This window comes from Ptychodera flava, chromosome 9 (genome assembly GCF_041260155.1).
Source record: "Ptychodera flava strain L36383 chromosome 9, AS_Pfla_20210202, whole genome shotgun sequence".
NCBI lineage: Eukaryota > Metazoa > Hemichordata > Enteropneusta > Ptychoderidae > Ptychodera > Ptychodera flava.
This window is the reverse complement of record NC_091936.1, coordinates 6670323-6697408: the sequence shown is the minus strand read 5'-3', so window position 1 is coordinate 6697408 and position 27086 is coordinate 6670323. Positions and strand designations below refer to the sequence as shown.

The 27086-nt window shown below is 38.3% G+C and overlaps 2 protein-coding genes across 3 annotated transcripts; both read right to left on the bottom strand.

Moving 5' to 3' along the window:
• Positions 1-10370: 10370 nt before the first annotated feature.
• Positions 10371-11254, bottom strand: LOC139139718 (bursicon-like). Its single transcript, XM_070708579.1, has 2 exons — positions 11243-11254; positions 10371-10772 (listed from the first exon to the last, which is right to left on the bottom strand). Exons 1-2 carry the CDS (start codon positions 11252-11254, stop codon positions 10371-10373), a joined length of 414 nt encoding a protein of 137 aa, XP_070564680.1.
• Positions 11255-13563: 2309 nt separating this feature from the next.
• Positions 13564-26840, bottom strand: LOC139139877 (little elongation complex subunit 2-like). Of its 2 annotated transcripts, XM_070708826.1 has the most exons (14): positions 26705-26840; positions 25636-25779; positions 23638-23842; positions 22850-22969; positions 22285-22422; positions 21417-21554; positions 20863-21025; positions 17687-19491; positions 16876-17005; positions 16424-16508; positions 15897-15947; positions 15562-15651; positions 14879-15030; positions 13564-13920 (listed from the first exon to the last, which is right to left on the bottom strand). In XM_070708826.1, exons 1-14 carry the CDS (start codon positions 26722-26724, stop codon positions 13796-13798), a joined length of 3366 nt encoding a protein of 1121 aa, XP_070564927.1. In that variant the 5' UTR covers positions 26725-26840; the 3' UTR covers positions 13564-13795. The 2 variants fall into 2 exon arrangements, with proteins under 2 accessions (XP_070564927.1, XP_070564928.1); XM_070708827.1 differs by lacking the exon at positions 15897-15947 and having other exon boundaries at positions 13703-13920.
• Between the last annotated feature and the right edge of the window lie 246 nt (positions 26841-27086).

Below are 27086 nucleotides of genomic sequence, written 5' to 3'. Positions count from 1 at the left end.
CACTTTCAAGAAAGGATATTTACCAAATTGGACAGAGGAGATTTTCGTAGTTTCAAAAGTTGTGTACGCAGCTGGCTTGGGAACGCCACCAGTTTACAAAATAAAAGATCTGAATGGAGAGGAAATACTTGGCACTTTCTACTCCGATGAACTTCAGAGCGCCCTTTCGGAACGCGACGAGCTGTACAGAGTAGAACGAATTTTGAAGACGAAAAAAATTAGAGGAAAGAAATATTATCTGATAAAATGGAAAGGTTATCCAGAAAGTTTCAATAGTTGGGAGCCAGAGGAAAATGTTATTAGTACTACGTAAGTACTTCGTAAGTTCCTGTGCTGGTACTTGTCAAGTACTAACGTAAGTACTACGTAAGTACTAACGCAAGTATTTACGAAAGTTATTCAATAAGTACCATGGAAAAAGTCTTAATTTCTTGAAAGCCGAAAGTGTCAGTTTACCACCCCACTTCCACCCCCCACCTGGCCAAGTATTTATCATGTACTGTCGTAAGTAATGTTCACTTATTGCATCTTTTTCGGCCGTATGTGGATGAGGTGGTACCCCCCTCAGTTCCTGAACATATTAAGTTTGCAAGATCTTCAAAAACGACTTCTCATGTTGCCATAGTCCGTTCTTTCGAGTCCCCTTTTTCAGCTTTATCTATAAGTTCTGGTTGAAGTATAATGTACACAACTGACATGAGCCATAGACAAGTAACTTCAAAGTCCGGTGTTACAGAACCGTAGGGTTTCATAATGTCAAGTGCTCGTAGGTCAAACGAAGCATTATAAGCACACACAGATTCACAAGCGTTAAGAAGTTTGTGTAGGTTCTTTAGTGAGACTCGAGGTTGTTCTAGTTGTTCTTGACCAGGTGGGAAGTACGCTTTTTCAAGTTCCTCCTCCTTGAAACCGTCTATTAAAAATCCCTGGCTGCCGCTATCGCGTGCCGAAGGGCCGCTCCATGCAATTCCAAAGTCAAAAGCTCGTGGATATTCTACTGGCCCGACTGTCTCAGTATCAATTGTTGGATTAAGTATATTCTTGAGAACGAGGGGGGTAAGAGCGTTCCGAATTACCAAACATGGAAGTCTGTAGTCGTGGCAAATTTCTAAGAAAGTCTGTTTGAACTTGTTGTGAATCTCTTCTAGTTCTTCTAAGGCGGCTATTTCGTACGACCTGGCTCGAGTCAACACATTCCGCCTGCAATAATCCCAAGGCATATCTTTGAATATGATAATGAAACTGGGTAAATGGTCAAATGCTCTAGAAACAATCTTTTTTTCTTCCGCTCCGTGGAACGCCCCGGATTCGAGAAAAAGTCAGATGTTGAATTATGGAAGAGTCACAAATAATGTATTGTTCTGAAGGGAGCCCAGCCTGACATTGTAAACTAAGCGTATGTTCTATAAACTGGTTCTGAAAATCGGCAATCGAAACGTGGCGCCCATTATAAAAGTCGGCAATGTTGCTGGAAAAACTAGTGTCAAATTCTGGTACGTGATACGGATCCAAATTTACTGCATCGTAACTCTTACCACTTCCAGTTGGTCCATTTATGAATATGTATGACATTTTGGGATACTATATCATAGAAAAATTTTTTTAAATTATTTTTTATTAAGATATATACGATAAGACAATGACAATCCTTTCTATTTCAACTGCAATAAAAATACTTGAAACCGGAGAAGAGAATATTCAAATCAGTGACGAAGGGAAACTCATATTTGGTGAATATGTAGATCCTTTCATATACGTAGACAGTGAGCTAGAAGTGGTTTTCCCCATCGGACCTAAGTACGGTTCTAGAGATCCAGCTACATGTGATGGGGTGTGTGTCCGTTGGCAACCGAGTCTTCAAAAGTTTACCGATTTAATAATATTCCGTACCCTAGGTGAAAGTTTCGATGCAAGCACTGCTAAAAGTTATGCTGCAAGCCTGGCTGCTCACTCCAAGAATCCTATCGGAACCGTCACCGAAGGGAATTCCTGCGGATTTTACAATCCATCTAAAGTTTATCAGAAGCGAGGTAGCGAGGGGCCTCAGCCAGTGGCGTATTTTAAATTTCAGTTTAAAAGAGGGAGAGGGAGAGGAGAAATCACGATTTCGCTACATGTATTGATATGGTTCAAGAAATTGACTGTGGTTTTAAAACAGTGAGTCCATTGCCAGTCCGAGAAAATCCTGCTATTGTACCTCGTAATATCAGGAAGGTAGTAAGATAGAATTCTTAGCATTTAAACCGCGCTTAAGTAAGCGTGCTCTTTCTTTCACTGTTGAGAGATTAATATTTTGTGCTGCGCCTAATAAACCAGAAATTCAAGATGCGGAAGAACTAGTCGACTTAGAAAGATTAGGTGAGATATATAAACAAATAAATGCTGACAAAAATATTATAGTGGATTTGATGACCTATCATAGAATAATTATTTTTTCATTTTAAAAATTTTAGGATAGTATATATCATAAAGATTATTATGGCCCGTCGATTACATACAGCATTCAAGGGAGCAGTTTTACGAAAAGAATTTCCTGAAGTCAAGCGAGTCAAGGATATCGGGGAGCTGGTGGATATTGAAGGTATGGTCAAAGAAACGGAACGAAAGATGTACTCTGTTTATACCGAAATGAAAGTCAAATTATCGGATCCGAAAACTGGTAATACACAATTCGTATATTACCTGTTAAATTAAAAGATACATACACAAAAGATGTAAGAGGATCGGGATCGGATGTGGGGCAACAATTAATAGATCGCTACGATCGTATGCTTGATACAATTGAAAATGTTGAGGGTTCTGGTCTCGTCTCGAGGAGATACTTAATTTTGAAGTAATTCTAGTAGAAGTTTTACTCGGGGCTGGCGCAGTCCAACTTCCCGGATGGTTAAAAAATAAGCATTGTGTTAGCGATCTTATTCTACCGGTGGGGGCTGAGAATTGTTTTCAGTATGCTGTCGTAGCAAGTATAAAGTTGAGCGATCCTGAGTTCGCAAAAAGAAGTGGTCAGGTAAGGAGAAAATGGGATACGTACATCCCATTTATTGCTGACTACTGTTGGGAGGGAATACCCACTCCCACGCCCGCCGATCTGACTGTATTCAGGCGCTTCGAGCAGCAAAATCCGGGCACGAAACTTCAAGTGTTTCAGATCCACGAGTCCGATCCGCCCCGTCGACATAACTGTGTTATATAGCGGAGCCCCTGTCGGAACGGATCAAATAGCAAATATCTTACTGATAGTTGGCGACGGCGGCCGTTCTCACTTCGTTCCAATTACTGCGTTAAATCGTCTTCTTAATTCTCTACTAATCGAAAGAATGAGCGCAGACGGAAGTGTATTTGCTCGGTTTGTAAAAGAGGTTTTAAGTCAACAGAAGAATTAGAAATACATCAGGTGTACTGTGGAACAGACGACGCCCAGCCAGTTTTTCCTAAGGAAGTGTGTCAATTCGAAGGACATCGGAAGAAGGTCCCCGCCCCCTACGTCGTCTATGCAGATACTGAAGCAATTATTGAGAAGGGGACAGGCCGACACATTCCAATTTGTCTTTCGTATGTTATGGTGGAACGGGGGTGGGGAGGATCGAATCCTTCGGAACGAGGCCCGGGCCGACCCACCGTTTATGGTAAAAGAACATTCACAGGTCTCTCCTGTGTTACAGACTTTCTAAAGGATATGAAAGAACGGGCCGAGTATTAATTCTAAATCGTATTATTGGAAAATAATACCGATGAGGGATCCTTCTAATTACCGGCGTGACGGATGTGATCCAGTCTGTATTGCATGTGGAGAGCCGGCAGGATACCGAGTAGTGAAGGAGGAGGCGACCTTCTATTGCGAGGGTTGTCGCCGTCGAGAACCATTCCTATCTACTTTCAAACCTCAAGGGATACGATGGTTCTTTTATTTGAAAAAGTTACATGAAATAGATGATGGTCCCGGACAAGAGCCAAATTTAATAGCTAAGACGAGCAATGGTGGAATTATGGGTCTCTCGAAACATTTATTTTTAGTGGCTCAATTGTTGTTGCCGGAGGGAAGAGGGAGATAAAGAAACGTTTCTTTTCTATAAAGTTTATGGATAGTGCTCAGTTGATGATGGGGTCATTGGCGAAGTTGGCAAAAACTGTGCCGGAGGCCCACGGGTGGACGGCGGCGCCACTTTCGTACCCGGACATTCAAAGGGCGAAAGGTTTCTTCCCCTACGAATATTTAGACTCGGTTGACAGACTGGGAGAGGGTGAGCTCCCGGAGAGAGGGAATTTTATAGCGAATTGACGGAAGAGGGGATTTCAGAGTCCGATTACGAACATGCATTAAGAGTATGGGACGAAGTTGGATGTAAGACGATTCGTGATTATATGGAATTCTATTGTGAGACTGACGTTCTACTTCTTGCAAATATATTTGAAAATTTTCGTGACACATGTTTAGAAGCATATAAGTTAGATCCGGCCCATTACATGTCAGCGCCTGGCTTGACATGGGATGCTATGTTACTTTACACAGGTAATAAATTTGGGCTCATTCAAGATGCTGAGCAGATGAATTTCGTACAGAGGGGGATTCGAGGCGGTATCAGCCAGTGTAATATTCATTATTTACAGACAAATCATCCGGCCGTCGCCGAAGGGGTTGGTGAAGCTGGCGGGAGTTACGACCCCGAGAAACCATTGTCCGAAAAAAATATCTCGATGCAAACAATCTCTACGGCTGGGCAATGAGTCAACCAATGCCACGGGGGACTTCATTGGATGACGATGGAAGAGTGGGAGGAATGGGCCGCCGAGGGGGGAGCGGGGGGCGGAGCTGGCGGAGCGTGGGGACCTGGTTCCACCTTTCCACCAAGTTTTCTAGAAGTAGACTTAGAATACCCAGCCGAATTACATGAAGAACACAGCGATTTGCCATTAGCACCGCATCACTATGAATTTCCGAGGCAGGGCGGTCGACTGATTACAAGTGTGATGGATAGAGAGAGATACGTCTTACACTACAAGTTGCTGGAATTCTATCTTCGGATGGGAATGAGATTGAAAAAGATTTATCGGGTGCTTGCTTTCGATGAAGCTCCATGTCTCGCGAAATATATTGACTTTAACACTAAAATGAGGACAAAGGGGAGGACAGATTTCGAAAAGAATTTCTATAAGCTGATGAATAATGCAATGTTCGGTAAGACAATAGAGGATGTTCGAAAGTACAGAGACTTTAAATTTGTTTCGGACTGGAACCGTTCGATAGGGGCACGGATAGTGGCCGTAAAAGATTCAGAAGTATAATCCAAAGATGAAACATATAACTTTCATAACTTCCGAAGAGGATGGCGATTCCTGCGACAGTGCCCTACTGGAACTGAAAACGGATGAGCATAGATATGTAAAACCAGTTTTCATCGGCGCCGCAGTACTGGAACTTTCTAAGCTGCTTATGTATGAGACGCATTACAATTACTTTCGGGTCAAGTTCCCTGGAATACGATTAGCCTACATGGATACTGACAGTTTTGTTTACAGTGTACCATACCTCCCGGACCCGGACGTAACTTTCAATGATATAGTCCGAGAAGATGTTGAAAAGAATGGTTGAGAAGTCTATATATGATACTAGTGGGATGAGTGGGCCCAACTTTCCGAAGATTAATAAAAAAGTGATAGGTAAATTTAAAGATGAGTTGAATGGTGAACCTATTCTTGATTTTGTCGGCATACGCTCGAAAGTGTATGCTTTTCGAACTCCAACTTCGGAGACGAAAAAAAATAAAGGGGTGAAAGATGTTTGTGTTAGAAAACATTTGAACTTTGAAGATTATAAAGATCTGTTTGAAACTGGGAAGAAGCCCGAGCCGGCACAGTTTGTACAGTTTGTACGGAAAAAGGCTGGAGAAATCCGTAGTGAAAAGCGTAGTAAAATCATGATGGCGCCAAATGATATCAAACGTGTGCAGTTATATAATCCAGACACGGGCGAATGGCTGGCAGAAACATGGCCGATAGGACGGACGACGGGTCATGGTTAAAATTGTAAAGACATTAATCTACTATTTTCAATAGAGACCAGGGCATCACTGATAACATAAATGTGGGCAATATATTATCATTGTGAGCGTCATCACCACCCCACGCGGTATCTTTCTTCAGGATCTCAAGTTGAATTCCGTCCTTTGTGTTCATTACTTTTAAACCATTTCCATGAAACTCAATATCTTTAAAACTACGCAGATCGATAAACAGACAGAATTTATTCTTCAAATAATCGACCTCATCTATATCAATTTCACACCAATCTTTATCTTCAGCAAAATACCGTCGCACCTCTCGCCAAAATTGTCTTGGTATCATCTTCTGAGCGTACACTTTATTTGCAATGCCTTCATGATTACAGACACAGATATCAATGGAGGGGTTAATGAAAAGTTCACTGTTCAGTTCTGCCTGATTCTGATTTTTAGTGAAGAGTATAGCGATACCTCTAATGCTACGTCGTGGTACATTTATATTTTCATTGATAACCGTGTCCGATTCTTTGAATGGGATTGTTCTAAAATAATGTATATGCTCGTAAAGGTAACTTTTTCCGTTGTTGTAATAACCAGCAGTTGACCTCGCGAGATCGAGGTCAGAAATTGTCTCGTATTCCATTTGAATGTTTTTTAATTTATAATTGGTTGTAATCAGTTTATTACTGACAATTAATTGGGGGGCGGGTGCCAACGTAATTTCCCATTCAATATGACTCCCTAACGCTTTTGGATATGCAACTCCATGGCCTGTTATGAGGGGATGAGTGAGACGAATAGCATATTTTGTTTTATATGTGTCAAAAAGTAAATTATCACCCACGACGGCAGCATCTGCATCGGCCGAACCGCTTCTTAATTTTCTTAGATTTTCGTTCTGAATTCCGTACAGTGTCATGTTCGTTCTCTCTTTTTATGTTTGAAGAGATCGCGATAACATTCAATAAGGTTATATTTATTCAAATCGAAAAGTGTCTGACCCTCAAATGTGAGTTTCATACGCTCCACCAAATTTTTTGCAACATTTTGTACTACACGGGTAGTTCCACCTCCCATTACTTCGAGATCAAAAACCAGGTCGAAAGTATCTGGAACTAAGAGTACTCCGCTTTCTAACTTCGGACATCGTATGATAAGTGTCTGGCCTGGATCTGCCTCACTTGGATTATGAGCAATCACGTGATGAGTTCTTTCTGACTTCGTTCCATTCGGTATTCGGTTGGTGAAAGTCGGTGATAATGTTCTATCGTACCCCATTTTTCGTGTAATGTATATAGTAGAAGAAAAAAAAGAAAATAAATCACATCTTACATTTCACTTCGTGTATATAATAACTTAGAAGAAAAAATTCAAATCACATCTTTACATAAATATTTCCGTCTGCCTGAAAGATAAATCGATTGCCTGTGTCGCGAATCAATCGAAGAACCCAATATTCTTGGAGATGATGAGCCTCTTGGTCATCCTCAGTATCCTGGAATACAGCTATGAATTCTAGCGCTTAAAGAAGTTAGTCTTTGACATTCCTTCACGAAAGCTAATATGTTATGATATAGATTATCATCTTTGAGTCGGACACCTGGATTTGCTCGAAGGATATGTCGATTTACCCGCCGGAGTTTGCACCATTCCAATTCGACAGAGAAACCAAACAGGTCTTTATTTTTAGAAAGAAACTTTGCAATATTCTTTTCACCAAACATGTTGATGCCATATTAATACATAATTTTATTTATAATGACTAATGTTAATCCAGTTAAAAATATCCATAGCTGTTCTCCAACAAATCCGACAACCGATCCTGCTGTTTTTAATAGAAAACTGACGAGGGAACCGATTAAACCTGGTATTGCAGCAGCACTTTTTGCGGCCAAGGTTTTTAACCATTCGCCAAATTGCTTTACAATTTCTTTCGCTTTTGTATATACTTTGGGCGGACCTGAACCAGACCCGCCAGTTCCTGCTCCCCCTCCTCCCCCTCCTCCTCTAGTTACAGCCAGGGCAATTGTTGATATTGTCATTCCAAGGGCAGTCAGTATTGCAGCGATTGTTATACCATTTCGTTTAAATAACTCTGTCAGCTTCAACCTAAGTGACAAATCTGGATCGGAAATTACATCACGAAGAGACCTAGTCGACGCCAGACTTTCACGTGCCTCACTGATCTTACCATGTTCGTATTCAATTCGATTGTCAACTTTAGCTTCTCTGTTATGAGTTCAGCTAGTAGTTTCTTGGCTTTTTCTTTTCCTTGGGTGTGATCTTCAGGAATTTCCTTTAACTGTTTTTCAGCTTCTCTTTTCAATAGCCTTATTTTAACTTTTTCGTTGTTAAGCTCGCCAAGACGCATATTCGCAATCCTTAATTCATCATTAATAGCTTTATATTCAGGGTTTAGATTGTTCCATTGTTCGATTTTATTTTCAAAAGCTTGTATTTTATCTGCATTACCAGAAGCATCTTGCCGTAACTCTGTCAGTTCATCTCTGTATACACCCATGTCTTCTGGCGTCATCTTCTCAGCTGGTATTTTATTGTTTTTCACATCTTCAGAATACAATGTTGAACTAACAAATTCGGGCTCTGCGCTAGAGTGATATTCGACTCCACTCCATCCGTATACTTTATTTATAAATTCAGAACCTCCTGCCTTCTTTTTAATGTGGATTTCTCTAAAATCTACTTCCTTTATCTGTTGTAACTCTGATTTCTTTATAATACAGTTCACCATTAATAATCTTAGCATTTAAAATCAATTCGGTTCGTGCATCCGGATTAGTAATCCTATATTTGTCTAAGAGTCCTTCAGCCATATTTTCTGTAATTTTTCTTCTCTGTTTAATTAAAATATCCACCTGTGGGCTAACCACTGATGGATCTGGGTTTGCAAAAGTATCATCGGTAAAAGATGTTTCAGCAGCAGTAACATCGTCATCATTCAAATATGCATCATCGAAATCCTGGAGTGGTATATTTTCTTCTCCTCCTTCTGCCATATTGTCTTTCTATATTACTACAATTATTTTTTATCCCCCCTTACATATACAGTAAAAAAAAATGCACATCTCAGTTGTTGAAAGCGTTGAACAATTGGCTGATTACATAGAAAGAACAAGTGCTGCATATCGACGAAGTTATAAATTAATGGGTCGAATTGATATGGCTCTCAATATTACTAAGGGAATTCTTGTAAGCTCTGCTGTAATAGCAGCAATTCCAACAGTTCCGGTACTGTTAGCCTTAACTCCTATACCAGGTGTTGTTATTGATGTGATACAAGGGAAAACTGGTGTAGCAAAGAGACGAGAGAAATATAAACATTATTATGTTCAATATAAACAGCTGCTTACACAAATACAAGAAAAAGGTGCAACCCTTCGGAACGAGGAGGCTCCGGAGTCAGAACTTATTCAGGACATATTTCATCAGGCGCTAGAAATTCAAAAACAAGAAGGATTTAGTCCACCTCTGGAAAGATATTTAAGACATTATGGATTGAATGGATATGAAATTTAGTTCGCACCGATAGGAACTTCGTGTTCAACATCAGCTAGACTCCGCAACCGGCCGGACTGACAACGGGGCTCCTTTATATAGGCTAGTTTGATGACCCGGTTGACTCACACGGAATTTCCCACCTTCGGAACGTGTATAAACATGCTCAGCAGGGCCGCTTAGTTCAGGCTGCGCCAAACCCCTGTTGCGCATGCGTGAGTTCATATATAGGTCAGGGTTATACTTTAGTTACATGGATGGTTAATTTTCCTTCGCTTCATGTAGATAAATGAATAAAATGGGGTGTAAAATTCTTACTTCATCCCAGTTGTCCACGTTTACTCTACTACTCATGTCAAATTCAAAAACACACTACCCCCCCCCCCCATTGGGCATTTCAAAAACATGGTGACCCCCCCATCACCAAAGTCAAAAACAGGGTGACCCCCATGAATCAACCGCCCCCCCCCCCCGGGCCGAGGAAACTGCGCTGAAGAACAATGGTAATAATCGTATAAACATATCACAGATAACAGAAACGTTGCCCAAAACAGGATGAAACTGTGACCGCTTACACTTTGTACATTTCATTGTCACAATTTTGAAGTAACAGGCGAGACTATTTCTGTACATATTCACATCATATCGATAGGTTAGAATACTGGCGAGTCACCCATTTATGAAAGTGAAGTGTTATGACTGTATTCTTTTAAGTAGCTTCGACGTAATTTGAAAGGTAAATGGGAGGCACGTCTCGTTTCAAAAATCTGTTTAACAATAAACCGCTGCTTTTCTAACTCGATGTGTCGAGCTATGCGGATTAGTTAGTCCATATCAAGGCTTAAGTCATCACTAGCCGTTAATGATGGCATAGGAGCACGGCCTGCAAGCACACTCCCTCGGTATTTTCAACGTTATCATGCGGAGAACTCTCTTAATTTGATTGTCTTCAGTTTTACATCTAGTCATAACCACCATTTCCTTATCCTCAAACTCATATGGGGCGCAACACGTACACCATTCTCGAACATCGACTTTGCTCTTAGGATTGCTCCAATAAGGTATATATTCAGATCGGCACTTCCCTTTGCACGTTTTGGCCGTCACGTTTACTGGTGAACAGTTCGGTATATCGAGTTGGAAGTTGCGAACCCAGACTGCTTTGCAAACGTCACTAGTAACCCCCTCCACCTTCAGAGTAGTATGATTTAGCAGTGTAAACATCATCAAAAGAAACATCGGTGTTGCCATCACCTGAAACATAGACACGAAACATATAGTCAAGATACCCAAACTTCACGTTACTTCTAGGCACAATATTCTTAAATTTACAAGCTGCAGTTTCGTTCAATTCATATCCACGCATGACACAATTTACCGGTGAACGAACATTATTTTCGGTAAACCCGCGGACTGCCTCTCATATTTGTATACGTTGAAGTACTCATTCGTAAAAGTGTAGACTGTTGGTACTTATTTCATTCGTAGCTACAACTAATTCACTCATTTATATATATAACGTTGGCTTCTGTAGTTCTCAATTGAACGTTTATACCGAATTAGACATCCAGACACCGTTCTGGATATTGTGTGACGTAATCATAAAACCAACAAAAACACCAAAACAAACCATAACAAAACAGAAGAAACCAAATGAAAGTTTCAAAACGTACTTTCAAAATCTCTGTGTATAAAGGATTGAGCGTTCGATTTTCAGATCTTACCTTTGGTACCATGGTTCCTCGCCTCAGTTGGAGAGCAAAATGCGCCGCATTGAAGACAGTTTAAATACTCTATCAGAAGTGCGGTGATGTCAAACGCGCCTATGTGCTAATTGACTCATGGAAAAAAACCGCACCTTTGAGGTTTCCAGTGCTAATTATTGACCGAATATGGTGCAAAAAACAGGAAGACCTTTCCTATCCATACCGGTTACACTTGCAGTCACGAAAACAATTTGCTAGCTGTTGGAGAAACCGTAGAAATTACTGGATACTTTCCTCCGGTGAAATGTGAGCACACTGAAATTGTCCCGCTTGCCCTCCATGACCGTTAGCAGATCTACTTGCAACGTTGACTGTAGTTGGTGTTTGCCTGTCCTTGAGTGCTTCTGAGAGTCTTTGTCGGCTAAGACAATTTCCTTTGGGGAAGGGTGGATTTTTACTTTGAAATTGTTTCATGCGACAAAATCAACTTTCACTATATCAAGTGATCACGCAATAGCGAAAGACTGACACAAGGCAATATTTACGCACCACTAGGCCGTAGCCTTAAGACATTGCCAAGGGGGCAGAACCCAGCTAAGTTAGGATTTGAGTAATGTACATAAATTTAGATATTGACAGTGTGGAAAATTCCAGAGGGGGTGGGGACAGCTCCCCTCTCACACCACGCAGGCTACGGCCCTGCAATGACCATGACAGAACAGTACGCACCATATTTTAGCAGGAGACAGTGTGACTTGATTGGAGTCTGTGAAAGCGTTTCTAGAAGCTAAGGGGTTTGGAACATTGGTTGTTTCTGAGATTGAAACCTTCAAAGAGCGGAAATCACAACACTGTATTAAAGGTTCAAACAACCTTTCAATTTTGTCCTTCTGTGAATCTTTAACTTCAAGCCATATGCAAAAACAGTATTACATGGCAGAGAGAGAGAGAGAGAGAGAGAGAGAGAGAGAGAGAGAGAGAGAGAGAGATGTGAAAATAAGGGATTACATAAAATTGGTGTGGATAATGCGCACTATATAATAGTAGCGGCAAATAATTTTAGTCAATGAATACAATAGAAACCACACTGTACCAAATAGAGCTCGGACTGTTGCACATGCGAACTAGGATTAGATAGTCTAAGAAATATGATATTAATATCATAATAATGAAATCTTGATATCATCAATAGAACCGTTTTGGTGTAACATCAGCGTTGAGCTTCTTTTCTGCTGCGCAATACCTGAAAATCACTGGACGTGTATGAATTATTCGATATCGTAGTCTGCGGCGCCCTTTCGTACAGAAACCGTAGACTACGATATCAAATGTAATTCATACCCGTTCAGTGATTTTATCAAGTATTTCTGAGCAGAAAAGCTCTTCCCTAATGTAATATCAAAACGGTTTTTATTGATAATATTCATATTTCATAATTATGACATTAATATATTTCTTAGGCTATTTACTCTTAGTTTGCCTTTGTTGTTGCACACTCTTTCTCACATTTTCGATGAAAACCAACAGGTCACAGATTCGCCATGGCCATTCAGTGCGGTAGAGTCACTTCACATCAAAATGGGCCACGCAAATCCTTTATAACTGTACGCATTGTTGAAGACGTAACCCTGGTTATAAATAGCAGATATAAGAAATCTGTCACTGATCAACTACAGCCACATGAAAGAGCGCCCTCAAACGACGCATCTTATTAAATGTTTGAATGTTTGGTCTTCTGTTTCTACAGTCCTCGTTTCACTTCAAGCTTTTCTGTAATTTCTTATATCTATTTTTTTATCTTAAATAGAGTGCTAGTATGTTAATGAAGTATCAGAGTGAAGCATAAGTTGTTGTTGAAGGCATAATTTTCAATTCCTTTTCTATTCAGTACACTGGCAAATCAAACCATAGACAGTTTCTCTACTGTCTATGATCAAACATACACACTGTGGATTCACTGTCTTCTCCGCAATGAAATCAGCTTGTTCACAGGAAAAAAAAGCAAACATCAACTAAACTTCAGACAGACAAACATCTGGAATTTGTTCCTAGGGTGACAGTTATTAAGTTCGTTTGTTTGGCATCCACTAAAAAACTTTGAAAGGTAAGCGGATAAGCAGTTCAAAAACAGAAATTTTTCACAGGCAAGTTTTATATTTACTTGATTGTTTCCATGCAATTTGAGTGCACATTCAAGAATCACATTAAAGCTGTCTTTGTCATCTCCATAATTTACACTACAATGTGACATTCTGCAAGAATACAACCATTTTAAGCGTAGTGCAATCAACAAGTCATATTTCTGTTGATATAATTTATAAAAACTCACAATCACAGTGTGGTTTGAAATAATTTTAATTCAAACAATGTATTTAAAGACAAAAACAACAATGAAAAGTTAATTTCTATTAGTCTGGAAATGTATACATTGACAAATTTGCTATTTGAAATCTGCATTCTGTTTACTGTACAGATGAACTCAACCTCACGGAGAAATGACTGGAAATGAATGTTTGCGTGCCGCAGGTCTGTCAAACAATGACAAATACGATTGAATCATATGTTACATGACTAAATATTGTGAACAGAAAATGTAGTCTCAGAATGTTTCAATAAAATGTCACACGCTGATGAAAAATCTCTTTTTCTTTTCTTCTTCTTTGTTTTGTTGCGTTGAGCAGAATGCTTTTGGTCATCTGAGAAAAATCAGACAAATAAAGCAGGGTTATTGGGACATGCATGAACTCAGTTGTCACAAATAGAACATGTTCAGGTGATACACAACTCAAATCAGAATTGTTTCAGATTTTTGCTCAAACTTTCTATGGTAGCCATTGAAAAAACTTTTAACCGTTCTTTCATAGTCAGTAATAAAAAAATCATCATAGTGAAGTTTGGCATTAGTGAAATCCATTACCTACAATTTACTGATGTTTGAAACCAAAAGTAGAAGCCACAACCCGTGTTGATGCTACAGAGAAAATCTTTGATTTTCACAAATACATGATGGTAAAAATTCATTTACCCAAACGGGTTCAAAAAGAGTCCACAAAAATAGCAGACTATAAAAATTTCAATGTTTGAAAGATATCCCTGGAGCAAATTCTACCTCAATTTATATTTGAGATACTGATTAGGTTTTCTAAACTTACTTTCAAATTGACAAAGTGAATCTCATGGAATGTTAACTTGTCTTTTATGTCAACGAAACCAAACACTGATTGTGAAATACAATGCTCTATAAATATACTCTTGATATTGTTTATATATTCCTTAATATTTTAACCCTTTGAGTGCAAATGTCAATTTTTGTTGACTATATAAAATATAACCCAATATTTTTTTTAAGATCCATACAATTTTTTTCATTTTTTCCAAAATTTTGTTAAAAGATGTTAGTCAATAGAGAGTAATGTCAATTTGGTCCAAAATTATCAAATAAATACAGATATATTCATAAAAATAGGCAAAATATGGCACTGGAATTTCAGCAGGTTAAATTAAAATTACAGCACTCTAAGGGTTAATTCTGTGTAGTATCTTTTGACAGCTAGAGTAAATCATACCTCAGGGTAGAAAAAATTACTGAATATTTTTGTAGATGTGTTTAATCAGTTATGGTGTAGTGCTTAAGGAGGAATTTCAAATATTCACCTGACGGCACAGAATCAGGATACGGTGGAAAAGTGGCAGGAATTCTCTCAGGATTTGGTTGCTGAAGCAGTGTCAAGTCTGTATCCAAGGGCAACCATTCAAGATGATGCGGCATGGTTGCCTTTGGTTTGTTTCCAAGGTGATAAGTCGCTCTAGAATGAAAACAAATCAATTGAAACTGATGTGTATTCAGCTGACGCTGCACGGTGATGGTTTACAGTATCACAGCAAAGTGAGTTCTCTGTGCCTTGTAATTGACACTATGTAAAACTTGGTCAGCATAACTAATCAGCTGTGTTCTCATTCAGTAATCCAGGCTGTAGAAAAATTTGGTTACGGCTGGCAAAAATGAAAGTATAGTTACAAGTAGTGTGAGCATATTCAGTTTCTGCAAAATGTCCTGATTTTTTTTTAAACTGATCACTTTCAAAGAAGGCAAATTTGACAGCTAGTTGTTTTACCGGCTACCTTAATTTTCTACATCCTCAAGTACTACATGAAAGCTGACAGCAAACCATACAATGTGTGCAGTATCACAGAGAGCTGTTTCAGTACAAATTTTACAATTATGTAAAGAGACAAACAAAGACATTTGAAAAGCCAACAAAGTACAATAAAATCTAACATATTATTAAGATTCTGAAGGCAACTCTCCCCTACGGTGTAATGGAATTACCACCCACCTCTTGAGATTGTCCTTGCTAGCACTTCTGTAAATACAAACATGAAGATCTCCACAGGAATGCACCAACAAGTAATCATCAGCTGGTAGACTAACAATCAGAAATCAAAATAATGACAGAAAGACTTAGTAAACAGTAAGCAAAATATAAACATATCATGCGAGTTCAGAGAATATATTTTCATATCTTACATTTGTGTGTTTTTTTGTTTTCTTCTGACAGATGTACACGTCTTTACCACTTTGAATGTTTCATAAGATTAAATGTGAAAACACGACAGAGCAAAAGAGAAGCATTTGGAACTGTAGTCAGTTCATAGAGATACACCCACTCACGTTTTCAGTTTTTCAAAGACGTTATGAAGCATCTTCATTGACCCTGCTGGACTATTATTCATAAAAATAGAGGAAAAAAGAAAGAAGGAAAAGAGATGATCAAAGAATTAGCGTTTTTAAGGTAACCTTGATATGAAGGAGAATGATTCTCTGTGACATTATCAGTTGAACAACTGAAAAGAATTCTAGTTCCAAAACTGAAACAATTTTAAAATCACTACCATAGTCCTGTGGTGGATGTAACCTCATTCGCCCTATTGAATAACCCGTGGTGACATTGAATAATACTTTGTTTAACTGAATACTGAGAGTGCACAATAATAGCGATGTGTGTTATGGAGGCAGTTTGTGACTAACATGTCCAGTGGAAGTATTCCTCTACACTAGATGAGCCATCTCTCTAGAGGGCTCTCTTTGTGCTCCATCCTAATACACCCAATGGAGGTGAGTATTGAGCGCCCTCACATGACTGAATTTAGTATCTCACAACATCTTTGACATCAGGTATTAAAGGAAAAAAGACTCACTTAAAGTTGCTGGAGGCTGGTAGTAACTTTTGAGATTCCAACTTCTCCATGAACATAACTTCTGATGTGTATGCGTTGATGTGGCCTGAAAGTGATGGGACCATTTAGAAGCTGATCAACATAAAATGTAAGCATGATGTGAGAGATGAACAGAGTGACAATTTAGAAAACTTCTGTCATTGGCATGTTATGTTTGTGAGAAAAGGTTGGGTTAAGGAGTTAAACATCATAAATCACGCAAATTGTTTATTTTTAATAGTGGCCGAAAAATAAAAAAAGTGTTGTTCCAGAGTGCCGACCCTTTCACCACAATGGTTTGGCCAAAACACGCTGTTTTTGAAAAATAGCAAAATTGTCTGCTTTTTTTATCATTGTCAATGATATGCCGAACGGTATAATCTGTGTTAAACATGAGAACATGTTCAGATAATGACATTGATATATGACACTACCTCTAAGAGTGATTGTGTTTGGTTGTATGAAGGATCTTATCCACTCTCTTGATAGCTGACCAGCTGATGTCTTCTCCATTCCAAACTTTGGTTGATATTCCAATTTAGGAGATATGTTCAGTAACTTCAACTGCATCAGCAAAAAAAGAAACATCTGTTTTGTAAATTTCTATACAAACTTGTTTGAAAACACTGGAGTAAACATAATCAAGTAATGCACAAAACAACTGAAGTTGAAAGATAAACAACATTCAGATTACTTAAGCCTTATCTGTCTTCAATATAATTTACATAAGTTGAATGTTTCATGTTCTTCTAAAGTTGCCTTCTTGGAAAAATTCATAGAACAATAAGAGATATTTCGCTATTTTGAAAACTTCAAAGCATACACAATTTGTAAATACTGTCATTTTTTTCTGCTTTTTAATAAGCCCTAACTTGTTACTTCTGCTTCAATAATTTTGAAATTATTTGCATTGACTACTGTAGCACGTAAGTCTTTTAAGGAAATACACAGAACAATGTGTGTCAGCTGTACTGTTATTGTTGATAAGTGAATTCTGGTCCGGACTAGAATTCAAATGTAAACAACAACAGTGCATTCTGCATGTAGTAGGTGTTTCAACATGCTTTGGGAGTAGAACAAGAAATTCACATACAAAACAAAAATAGTGACAAAATCATGAAAAGATACAGCTAGTTGCATTTTAAATGTTCAACATTGAATATTTCATCCGATTCAAACATTTTAGATATAAATATTGGTTAATCTGTACCAACTGACTGATCAGCAGACATGAAATGCACATACCTTGTCATTGTCCTTGAAATAACCTTGAACTTTGCTTCTCACCAACAGTTTTAATTTACCAAAAGTCCATAAATCATATGCAACATTTCCAGTGCGAAGTTCTGCATGTTTCTGGTTATCATCCTCTGGGTTGATCATATTCACCAATCTGGAACAGACCGCTTCGTTATCCTTCCCCATCATGGGTCTCATATGTTTCTCAGGTATTGATTTAGTCATATCCACTGTTTGAGCAGCGTGTTTGCTTTCATTTAACTTTTCCTTCAGTTTGAGGATATTCTCCACAGTTTTATCTGTTGAAACACTTGACGTTTTCTTACATCCTGATGATCCTGTAACATTTCTACTGCCTGTCCTGCTCTGACCCATGAGTGAGGCTGTTTGACCTTGGCTTTCATGTGTAGCACTTCTCTGGATTGCTGATACACCAGACACAGGAGATGTGGTCCTCGGTATCTTTGACTGTTCTCTGGAAAGTTTTGGCACTGCCACTTCTAAAACTTGACTTACACCTTGCATCTCATTGTTCACAACTTTGCCAGGACACTTGGCATTACCATGTTGTATTGTCTCTGTCCTGACCCCACTCCACTGATTTGTTTCTGCTTGTTGTGTCTCATCTTGACCTGACTCTCCAAGTCTGAATGATTTGTTTTGTTCTGTCTTCATTCTCTTTCTGTGTCTGCTGACACTGGCAGTCTCTTCCACATCTTGTTCCTCTGTTGCTTCTACTCTCAGTGAACTCATTTCTTTATCTATCTGTTTGGTCAATTTAGTCCTCTTTGGCAGCCGTTGTATTGATGGCATAACACCATCTTCCGTCTTCTGACCACGCAACCGCGCTGATCTTCGCACGGGAGTTTTCTTATCTTCAGTTTTCTTGGTCACTGTTAATTCTGAACTTTCTGAAGTGTCCATTGAATTTCTATCACCAAATGATGTATTTCCTGAACCAATCAAATTGCTGGATTCAGTTTCATTTTCATGTTCATTCTCCTTCTGAGCCAGTATTTCTTCATGACTGTTTGCCTTATCTGTCATGTCCTCCTCATTTTGACTGTCCTGTGATTTCAAATCATCTGTATCGATGACTAAGTCTGTGTCTGATTCCTGAAGATCTTCAAGGCAGCTTGAGTCAGATGAGAAAACATTATGGAGCATTGTTTTCAAATCTTGTCTAGTTTTGACATCACTGGTTCCTTTATTAGTCGATGTTTCTTTGTTTGTTTGAACTTGCATGGTCAATGTCGGACATTCTTCTGTGTCTGTGTCTTCAAGATTTAAAGCAGCGCAGGTCACAGATTGCTCAGTACAAGATGACCTTTGACATCTTAACTCCTTCCCAGCATCCCCATTATCGCGTAAATTAAGCTTGTCATCAGCAGTTTTACTCTTGTTTTCTGCAGTACCATCAGCACATTGTTTGAAGTTATTTGGAGTATCTTTAGAGACATTTGAAGTGTGGTCAGCTATCGTATGGCTCTGTTCAGGGGAAGTTCTTTTTATTATGTCACATTTTTGGTTGCCGGAATGTTCACCAGCTCTCCCACCAGCAGGAGAACCACTGTCATTAGTTGAATCATGTGAGTACATCTTCACAAAGTCAGGGTCATAGCCACTTTGTTGAAGAAATATCCTGGAGAGGTTGGTCAGTGTCTGTGTTGACTGAGGCTTGTTTGGTTTGAAAAGCCTTGGAAATGATATCCTGTGGAAAAGTAGATTCTTCTGCCTGCTTGTTAGCTGATCTTTTCTCAAAAGTGGTTTATCGATGTACACTGTTTTCACAACTGTGTCAGTGCCATCATCTGAAAAGCAACAAAGATAGAACAAACTGAAGTTATCAAATCTTTCATCTTGACATCATGGAAAGTTGGACAGTAATAGGAGTGATTCCAAATAACATTGAATTCAACATCACACCTACAAAGTGATGAAAGCTCTAAGTATCCCTGTGGGCAATAACTATGTGAACACAATGATGCTACCTGCAAGTTACAATCAGGCTCCATCTGAGCAAATGGTTCTATTTCAGAACAAAAAAGATGTGCAGTGTTCTACAGAATCAGTAGGCCCAAGAGATCACATGATTGGGAACAAAACCCCCAGTGTACAAATGTGTATCCATGGAAACACACTAATTTCTATGCATGTTTGTCAACATGGGTTTCTTTACACAGTGGTTCATTCAAATTCTGGGTTTAGCCCCATTATCCAGCATTTTAATTGATTATTATCTTTTATGTATATTTGATGTTTTGGTGAAAATTTTCAGTAAATATCATGCTGTGCCATATAAGGTAGAGGATGCATACATAATTGGAGTGCAGTGTCAGGCGTAAATTACATGAAACAATGACATGCACATAGAAATGGAAGAACAATGTCATTGAATCAACATTGTCATTTTGTTGAAACTTTCAAAACTGACACAGCAAAAGAAGCCATTTGGAAAAATGTATCCAAAACATTGTGTCACTGTGCTAGATTTCAAGATGGAATGATTGCTTCTTTCTCTTCACAAGAATCTTTCACAAAATAGCCTCAGCAGTTTTTCTTCATGCTTTTGATCACAAAGAATAGACGGGAAGTCATACCCACTATTGTTTATGTTTTCATAATATGCAGCATCTTCCCAGATTGTAGACTGGAAGATCCATCACTCAAGGGTGCTCCCTACGCTCCCCCTCTGGGAGCGTACGGAGCGCCCTCAAGTGATGGATCGTTCAGTCTACTCAGATTGGTAAGCAAGCCACTTGTTTCTTTAAACAATCAAAAATCATTTGTATAAAGAGGTTTCCGAAATCTATGCTGAAAGTAAATGGCACTGCTACATCACTGAATGGTTGAAACTTGTCATAAACCAATGTGAGCTGTATTAAATCTGCTGGATATCTTGGTAGTTCTTGTCTTCTCACAGATAATGTTTTTTTGCAAAGTCATCGACCTTAATAGAATTTTATATCAAGCTTTTGTCTTACCACTTGTAAATAATATTTCTATACGCCTCAGCTGTGAATGTGTATTCACAGCTACTGCATTTGATTAAACTGCAAAAAATTTCAACAACTGGTAACCTTTAAGGCTTAAAACACAAATGTATAATATTCTAGTCATTGTTGCAAGTCTCTTTTTGCTACAAAACTACCATCTTCACAAAGAACTTCCATCTCTCTTACCTCTGTGTACTCTGTGTTCTGTAACTCTGATTGGAATTTGCCAATGGTGCTCATAATGTGGTGGATGGTTGTTGATCAGCGTTTCCAAACCACTCATTGATATCACAATGTCAACTGCATATTTTTCACTGAGCCTTTGAGCCATTTCATCTTTGCTCACCGGCTGTGAGAGAGAAATTATATAATATCAAAACTCCACAATTACCACTACTTCAAAAAACCTACAAATGAACAAATGATTTTAGCAAAGTTGGTAATTCTGTATAATATTTGAGTATCATATCATATTCATATCATATCATATCACAGAATATCATATTCTTGAAATCATGAATTGATGAAATATATGCAATGCTATATCTATGTCTGTCTTAGAGTAATGTATGGTACAGGATTTATTGTACTATATGACTCACCACAGGTTTGTCAAATTCTGTAACATATTTTAGTTTAATGAATAAAAATATCAATAGGACCACCCCTCAGAGATCATGTGTAATACAGTGACATAAACAAACTCTACATCAAACAATGTAAATGATGTTTGAGGATACCTGGCATTTAGGTGATGCAGAGTCTGAATTGCAGGGAACTATTTCAGACGGTGGACAGTCTGTCATCATTCTGTCAAAGTGTCTGGATACATAACTACGTTTTCCATAGTAAGGTATCTGCATGGATGGTACTTCACCCTGTTGTGATGGCAACAAAGAATATTTAGCAGACAAAATGACAATGTCTTGGTATCTGAGAAAGTGAAAGTCACGTTACAGTTGTGGCTAGCATGGTTTAATTCATGTGCACATGACTGATTTGTTGCCATTGTTACTGGCATGACTGGTACTTTGTAAACAATCGCCTTTGGACATGTGAAGATTAACCCAATAGATCCTGCAGACTGGTAAATGCTACAGGTATAGTAACAAAGGATAATCAAGTATTACTATACCTCAGATATGTATAACAGCATTTTGAAATGAATTGTCAGCCTGTTGTGGTTCAGTGTTTTGCACTTGTCATGTTACAACCACAATCAAAACCTTTCTATTTTTTATACATGTCACAAGAGCCTGGTAAACACACTCTTTTTAATGAGCTAATGGGTAGTACCAGTTTTTAAGCAATTATGAGACAAAGTAGCTCAAAAAAGAAATAGGTGTGTTAGAAATGTAGACTCTTACTTCGATGGTCGGCATTAAATATAAAAATATAGACAATTTGAAAAATATCATGCAAGCATAAAAAGCAACATAATGTATATGTACTTCAATGTTATACGAGTTAAGATAACTATTTTACTAATGGCAGGCCAATCAATATGATTTCATCATATCAAAAATATGAACGGAATGATGGCTTTGTTCACGTAACAACTAGCCAACTATTTTACAACATTGGTGCAATGATGTGCATGCCACTTACCAGACTAAGGAGTGTTTTCACATGTTTCATCATAGCGTCGCTTGGATACGACATCCCTATGGCGATGCCTAGTGTTTGATGAAGTGTGTAATGCTGGGGATATTTCAACATCAGTAGGTCATAGTGAGAGAACAGAAGCTGAAAAACAAATCAGAATCACAGAATGTCAATATAATCACAATAATCACAACATCATTCTTCATCTACTTTAAAAGTGATTTGTAGCGCTACTGTATATTAAAAGACTCTGACAATCTACAGGGTAAGTCAAACACAAAGATCCTGTACCGCTTTTCATTGGCTTTTCACAAATTTATTAAAACATCAAAGGTTTCTTGATTCTGTTTGGGGGAAGGTGATGAGATGAAAGCAAGTGGATATTTGCAATAGTATCGAAGATGCATGATACTACAGTGTACGATGAATTAATTTTGACAGACTGACAATAATATGACTAGGAAAAGTAAAAATTTTCAAAGACAGCACTGAAAGGATGTATGCACACACATGATGATGATCGTGATTCCATACAAAACAATATTTGATAAAGATTTGAAGTACAGACCTCTAAATAGTCATTCACCTCTGAGGATAAGAACGCATAATCTTCAGGGCTGTTCTTGGCAATGTGTCCTAAAAAGTTGTTGAATTCATCTTGCTCATGTAAAACTTTCCTTTTAAGATCCTGTGCACAAAAAAGTGAAAACAACAGGAGTTATATACTGATGCCCTCATAATAGGTACTCAGCGGAAAGTCCAGTGTGACTTATTCTGTCTGGGTCACAGGCACGCCATGTTCTTTGTGTGCTTAACCACAAGAGACTATGTTCCCTACAGACTGTGACATTCTATCCATTCCAAATGTGGACACTATTTTCTTTCTAAATTTCTATTCCATGCAGTGTCCTGTTAATAGCAGATTAACACATTTCACTGCTATATTTCTGTAAAAAAATAGCTAAACAGTTCCCTATATTTTCTGAAACAAATATAATTCATCAATGTCTTCATAGGGAGGAGGAAATTCAAAATGCAAATTTGCCATAAAATTATGGAAAGTACAAAATGCTGGCAATTTCCACTTCATGTAAGTTGTAAAGCATGACTTGATCAATCCAAATAAAATGCTGTATCAATTGATTAATTTCATGAACAATGCCCGTTTAATTGGAAGCAGTAACAAAGTCATGGTAATGCACTTTTATAACCTTCCTGATTCGCATTAAAATAATATGAATCTTCTGAAACAAGGTATACCTATGAGGCAGACACAAGCAGAAAGTTGACCCTGACCTTACATGCAAGGATTCTCAATTTTGACACAACATGACATGTGATGGTATCAATACTTGCCATAAAGTACTGCACTTCTGTCTGATCACGGTAAGTCTGGTACATGTGTGATGTAAAGTATTGAAACTTTCTTGACAATATGAGGTACTGCCTCTGGTCGGTTGCTGACAGATATGAAAACCTTGGGTATGGAAAGCGCAGTTTTGGACTTTGAAGTGCCAGTTTCATCTGGTATGGTTTGAGATAAACCCTGGTCTTTGGTTTCCTGGAAGCAAATTATACCACAGAATTCACTGATCAAAGTACAAGTGTGAAGAAAAATGTTCATAAAATATTTCCAATGGACATAGATTTGTAATATGTCACATATATTTCACATAGTTGAATCACAAAATATGCCAGGCAGTGATCACATGACAACAATCATCTGAAATGAGTGACAAGGATGACTTATTTCATATCAATGGCCCAGAATGAATTGTAATACAAGAAAAACAAAAATGTTACACAGGTTTCAAGCAATGTACAATAATTTGTCAATACTGTTCTTGCATGGACCTCATTGACTATTGTCACACAAGATTTTGTGACGACACACATACCGGTAATGTTATGTAAGACACACTGTTCCAAGAAATATGAACTTTCAAGATAAAATGATAAAAAGTTTGAGGATAGTGTTCTATCAGTGTATACTAGGAGAGCAAAACTACAGCTTTTCTATTATATGAGTTACTGTATACATTGATTTTTGCTGTTAGCTGGATAATTAAAGAGCCAGTGACAGCAACTTTTGATGATTTTCACTATTTTTGTTTTTAATACCAACTATAATTCCTTGTTCTATTCCCAAAATGCATGTTGAGAATCAGTTTACAGCAACTCAAGATGTACGGTATATGTCAAGTAAACTGCATTCTTATTGTCGACAGACTACAATTCAAATGTAAAAGATAACAGTGCATTTTACATGCATAGACACTGTGTTGACAAACTAAATATTTGGCATTTCAAAGTGCTTTGGGGAGTAGAACAGGAACTTGCAATAATTGACATATAAAACATAGATAGTGAAAAAAATCAAAATTTACAGCAATGTCCCTTTATATAGAACACAATTATTGTGGTTTATTACGTCACTGTAGTTTTCCAAAGAGTGCACAGAACAGATGCATTACATACAACACAGTTAGTATCGTCTTAAATCACTGCAGCTGCAGACTGAGACTTCAAAATATTTGTAATTACTTAATTTATCATCTGAACTCAAAATATATGGACTCTGATGTCTGTAGATAGCGCATCTTCACTGACAAGAGAAGAACTAGTCTATCTGTGGTACATTGTCACTAAAATTCTACAGCGTTTACTTTCATTTGTGAGCAAACATCTTGGTGGAAAGACTTCCTTCAGCTCCCTTTGATTATCTGAAGACAGCTGAATCAGGGCAATTTCCTTGCTGAGTGCATGATAAATCTAACATTGAAGGGGGTCACATTTGGGGACGTAGGGGTTACAGACAGCGTTTTTCAAGGCTTGTAACGTGGTACATTTTACCAGGGATTCCTTCTCTGTATGCTGATGCCATCAAATAAGGGGACTGTCAGAAATGTTTACATGGATTCCCCAACCCAGTCTCTGATATAGGGACTGTGTACAGCCATTTACCTATGTATCAAGACCTTGGCTAAGACACCTAGGGCTATAGCTGTAGGTCCATAGCTGTGGTGTTTCATAATTCCACCATAGATATGGGCACTTCAATAGAGAGTTAACCTGTTCACCCCAATTCCCTGTAAACAGGTCCACAATCTTCATTGATAACAATGAGTTTGGGCCAAACCATGGTGGTGAAAGGGTTAAAAACCATAAAAGTCAAAATCAGCCTGTATAGAAAGGCAGAAATCCTGTCAGAAAACACCACAGCTAACCTAGGGCTAGCTCTAAGATTGTACTATCCTACCTGGATGAAGAGAAAGATGGGAAGGGAGACCAAAAGGAAGTCTTCATGTTAATACCATCAAACATTTAAATTTAAAATTTCACATTGCACCATACCCTTTGGCGTCTTCTTTTGCAGTAGACACATTTTTACAGAATTTCTGTAAAAGCTGATCATAACTAGGACTCGTAGAGAACAATTTGAAGGATCCCTCATCCAGAAAACTTGTGTCATCAGTGTCTTTTATATCACCATCGTCCCTTAATGAAATTGAAGAGAAAAAACAACATAAAATGTATGATTTCATATGACAAACACTTTCACTGGGAAGTTACACTTACTGGTTGATTGGACAAAGTATTATAGATTAGCAAGTGTTAGGGAGAAGTGTGCACACATAGACAGAAAAAAGGAGATTGATTGCTTTGAAATCAATAAATGATAAGTCAACCGAACAACAACAACATTATTATCGTTATTATCGCCATACAGATACATAGGAGATATAAATTGATTGATTTTAATCACTGATAAGTCAATGGAACAAAATCAATCAATTTATATCTCCTATGTATCTGTATGGCGATAATAATGATGATGTTGTTGTTGTCTAATCACTGATATAAAGTCAACGGAACAAAATCAACAACAACATTATTATTATTTATGCATCATCATGATCAACAATTTCTTAATCTTATTCATTTCACCTAGAACACAGTCACTCGTGATCTATTCAGCTCTGGGACTATTCGCCCCATAGACGTGTGTACATAAGCGAGAAAAAGTTTTTTTTTCTCGCTTATGTACACACGTCTATGGAGCGAATAGTCCTAGTCCCAGTGCTGAATTGATCATGAGTGTCTGTGCCTAGAAATACGAAGGGACCCTAAATAACCGTAGAACTCGGCCACATCAGAAAGTTTCTTTGTTTACAGTAAAATCATGGACGGTCAGTACGTGACATGTACGTCTCAAAACCACAGTCGCGAGTGGAGGTGATACGTACCGGCCGCCGCGTACTATGCATATAATAAACACAGTCGCGAGTGGAGTGATACGTACCGGCCGCCGCGTACTATGCATATACGCGGCGGCCGGTACGTATCACTCCACTCGCGACTGTGTCAAAAACAAACATAAAATACAAAGTGTGTCTTGTCGAACGTTGGCTTGGGCCCTCACCATTTGACTGAAGTTTCCATGGCTTTCAACGAGCTTCCATGTCCTCAACACGAACACATGTGTTGCGTTTGCTTGCAAGTTGAAAGGTCAATTTCGGGCGCAGCAATGTGTCAGAAACGCGGGGTGAGGACGGTCAAAACCAACTTATGCCGAAGCATGCTGTATGGTACATGGTGTACACCGGTTAAGTTATAGTGAAAGTTCAACATATAACAAAATATATATATCATATGACAAAATACAAACCCGTACTCTTCTTTAAACGTTTCTTTCCAAAACCTTGACCATAGCTAAAGAAGAATATTAGCAGAATTCATTCTCATACTTCCGTAATTTGAAACACCCCTTCATCAATAATGGGATCTTCCTTCACTTTATTTTG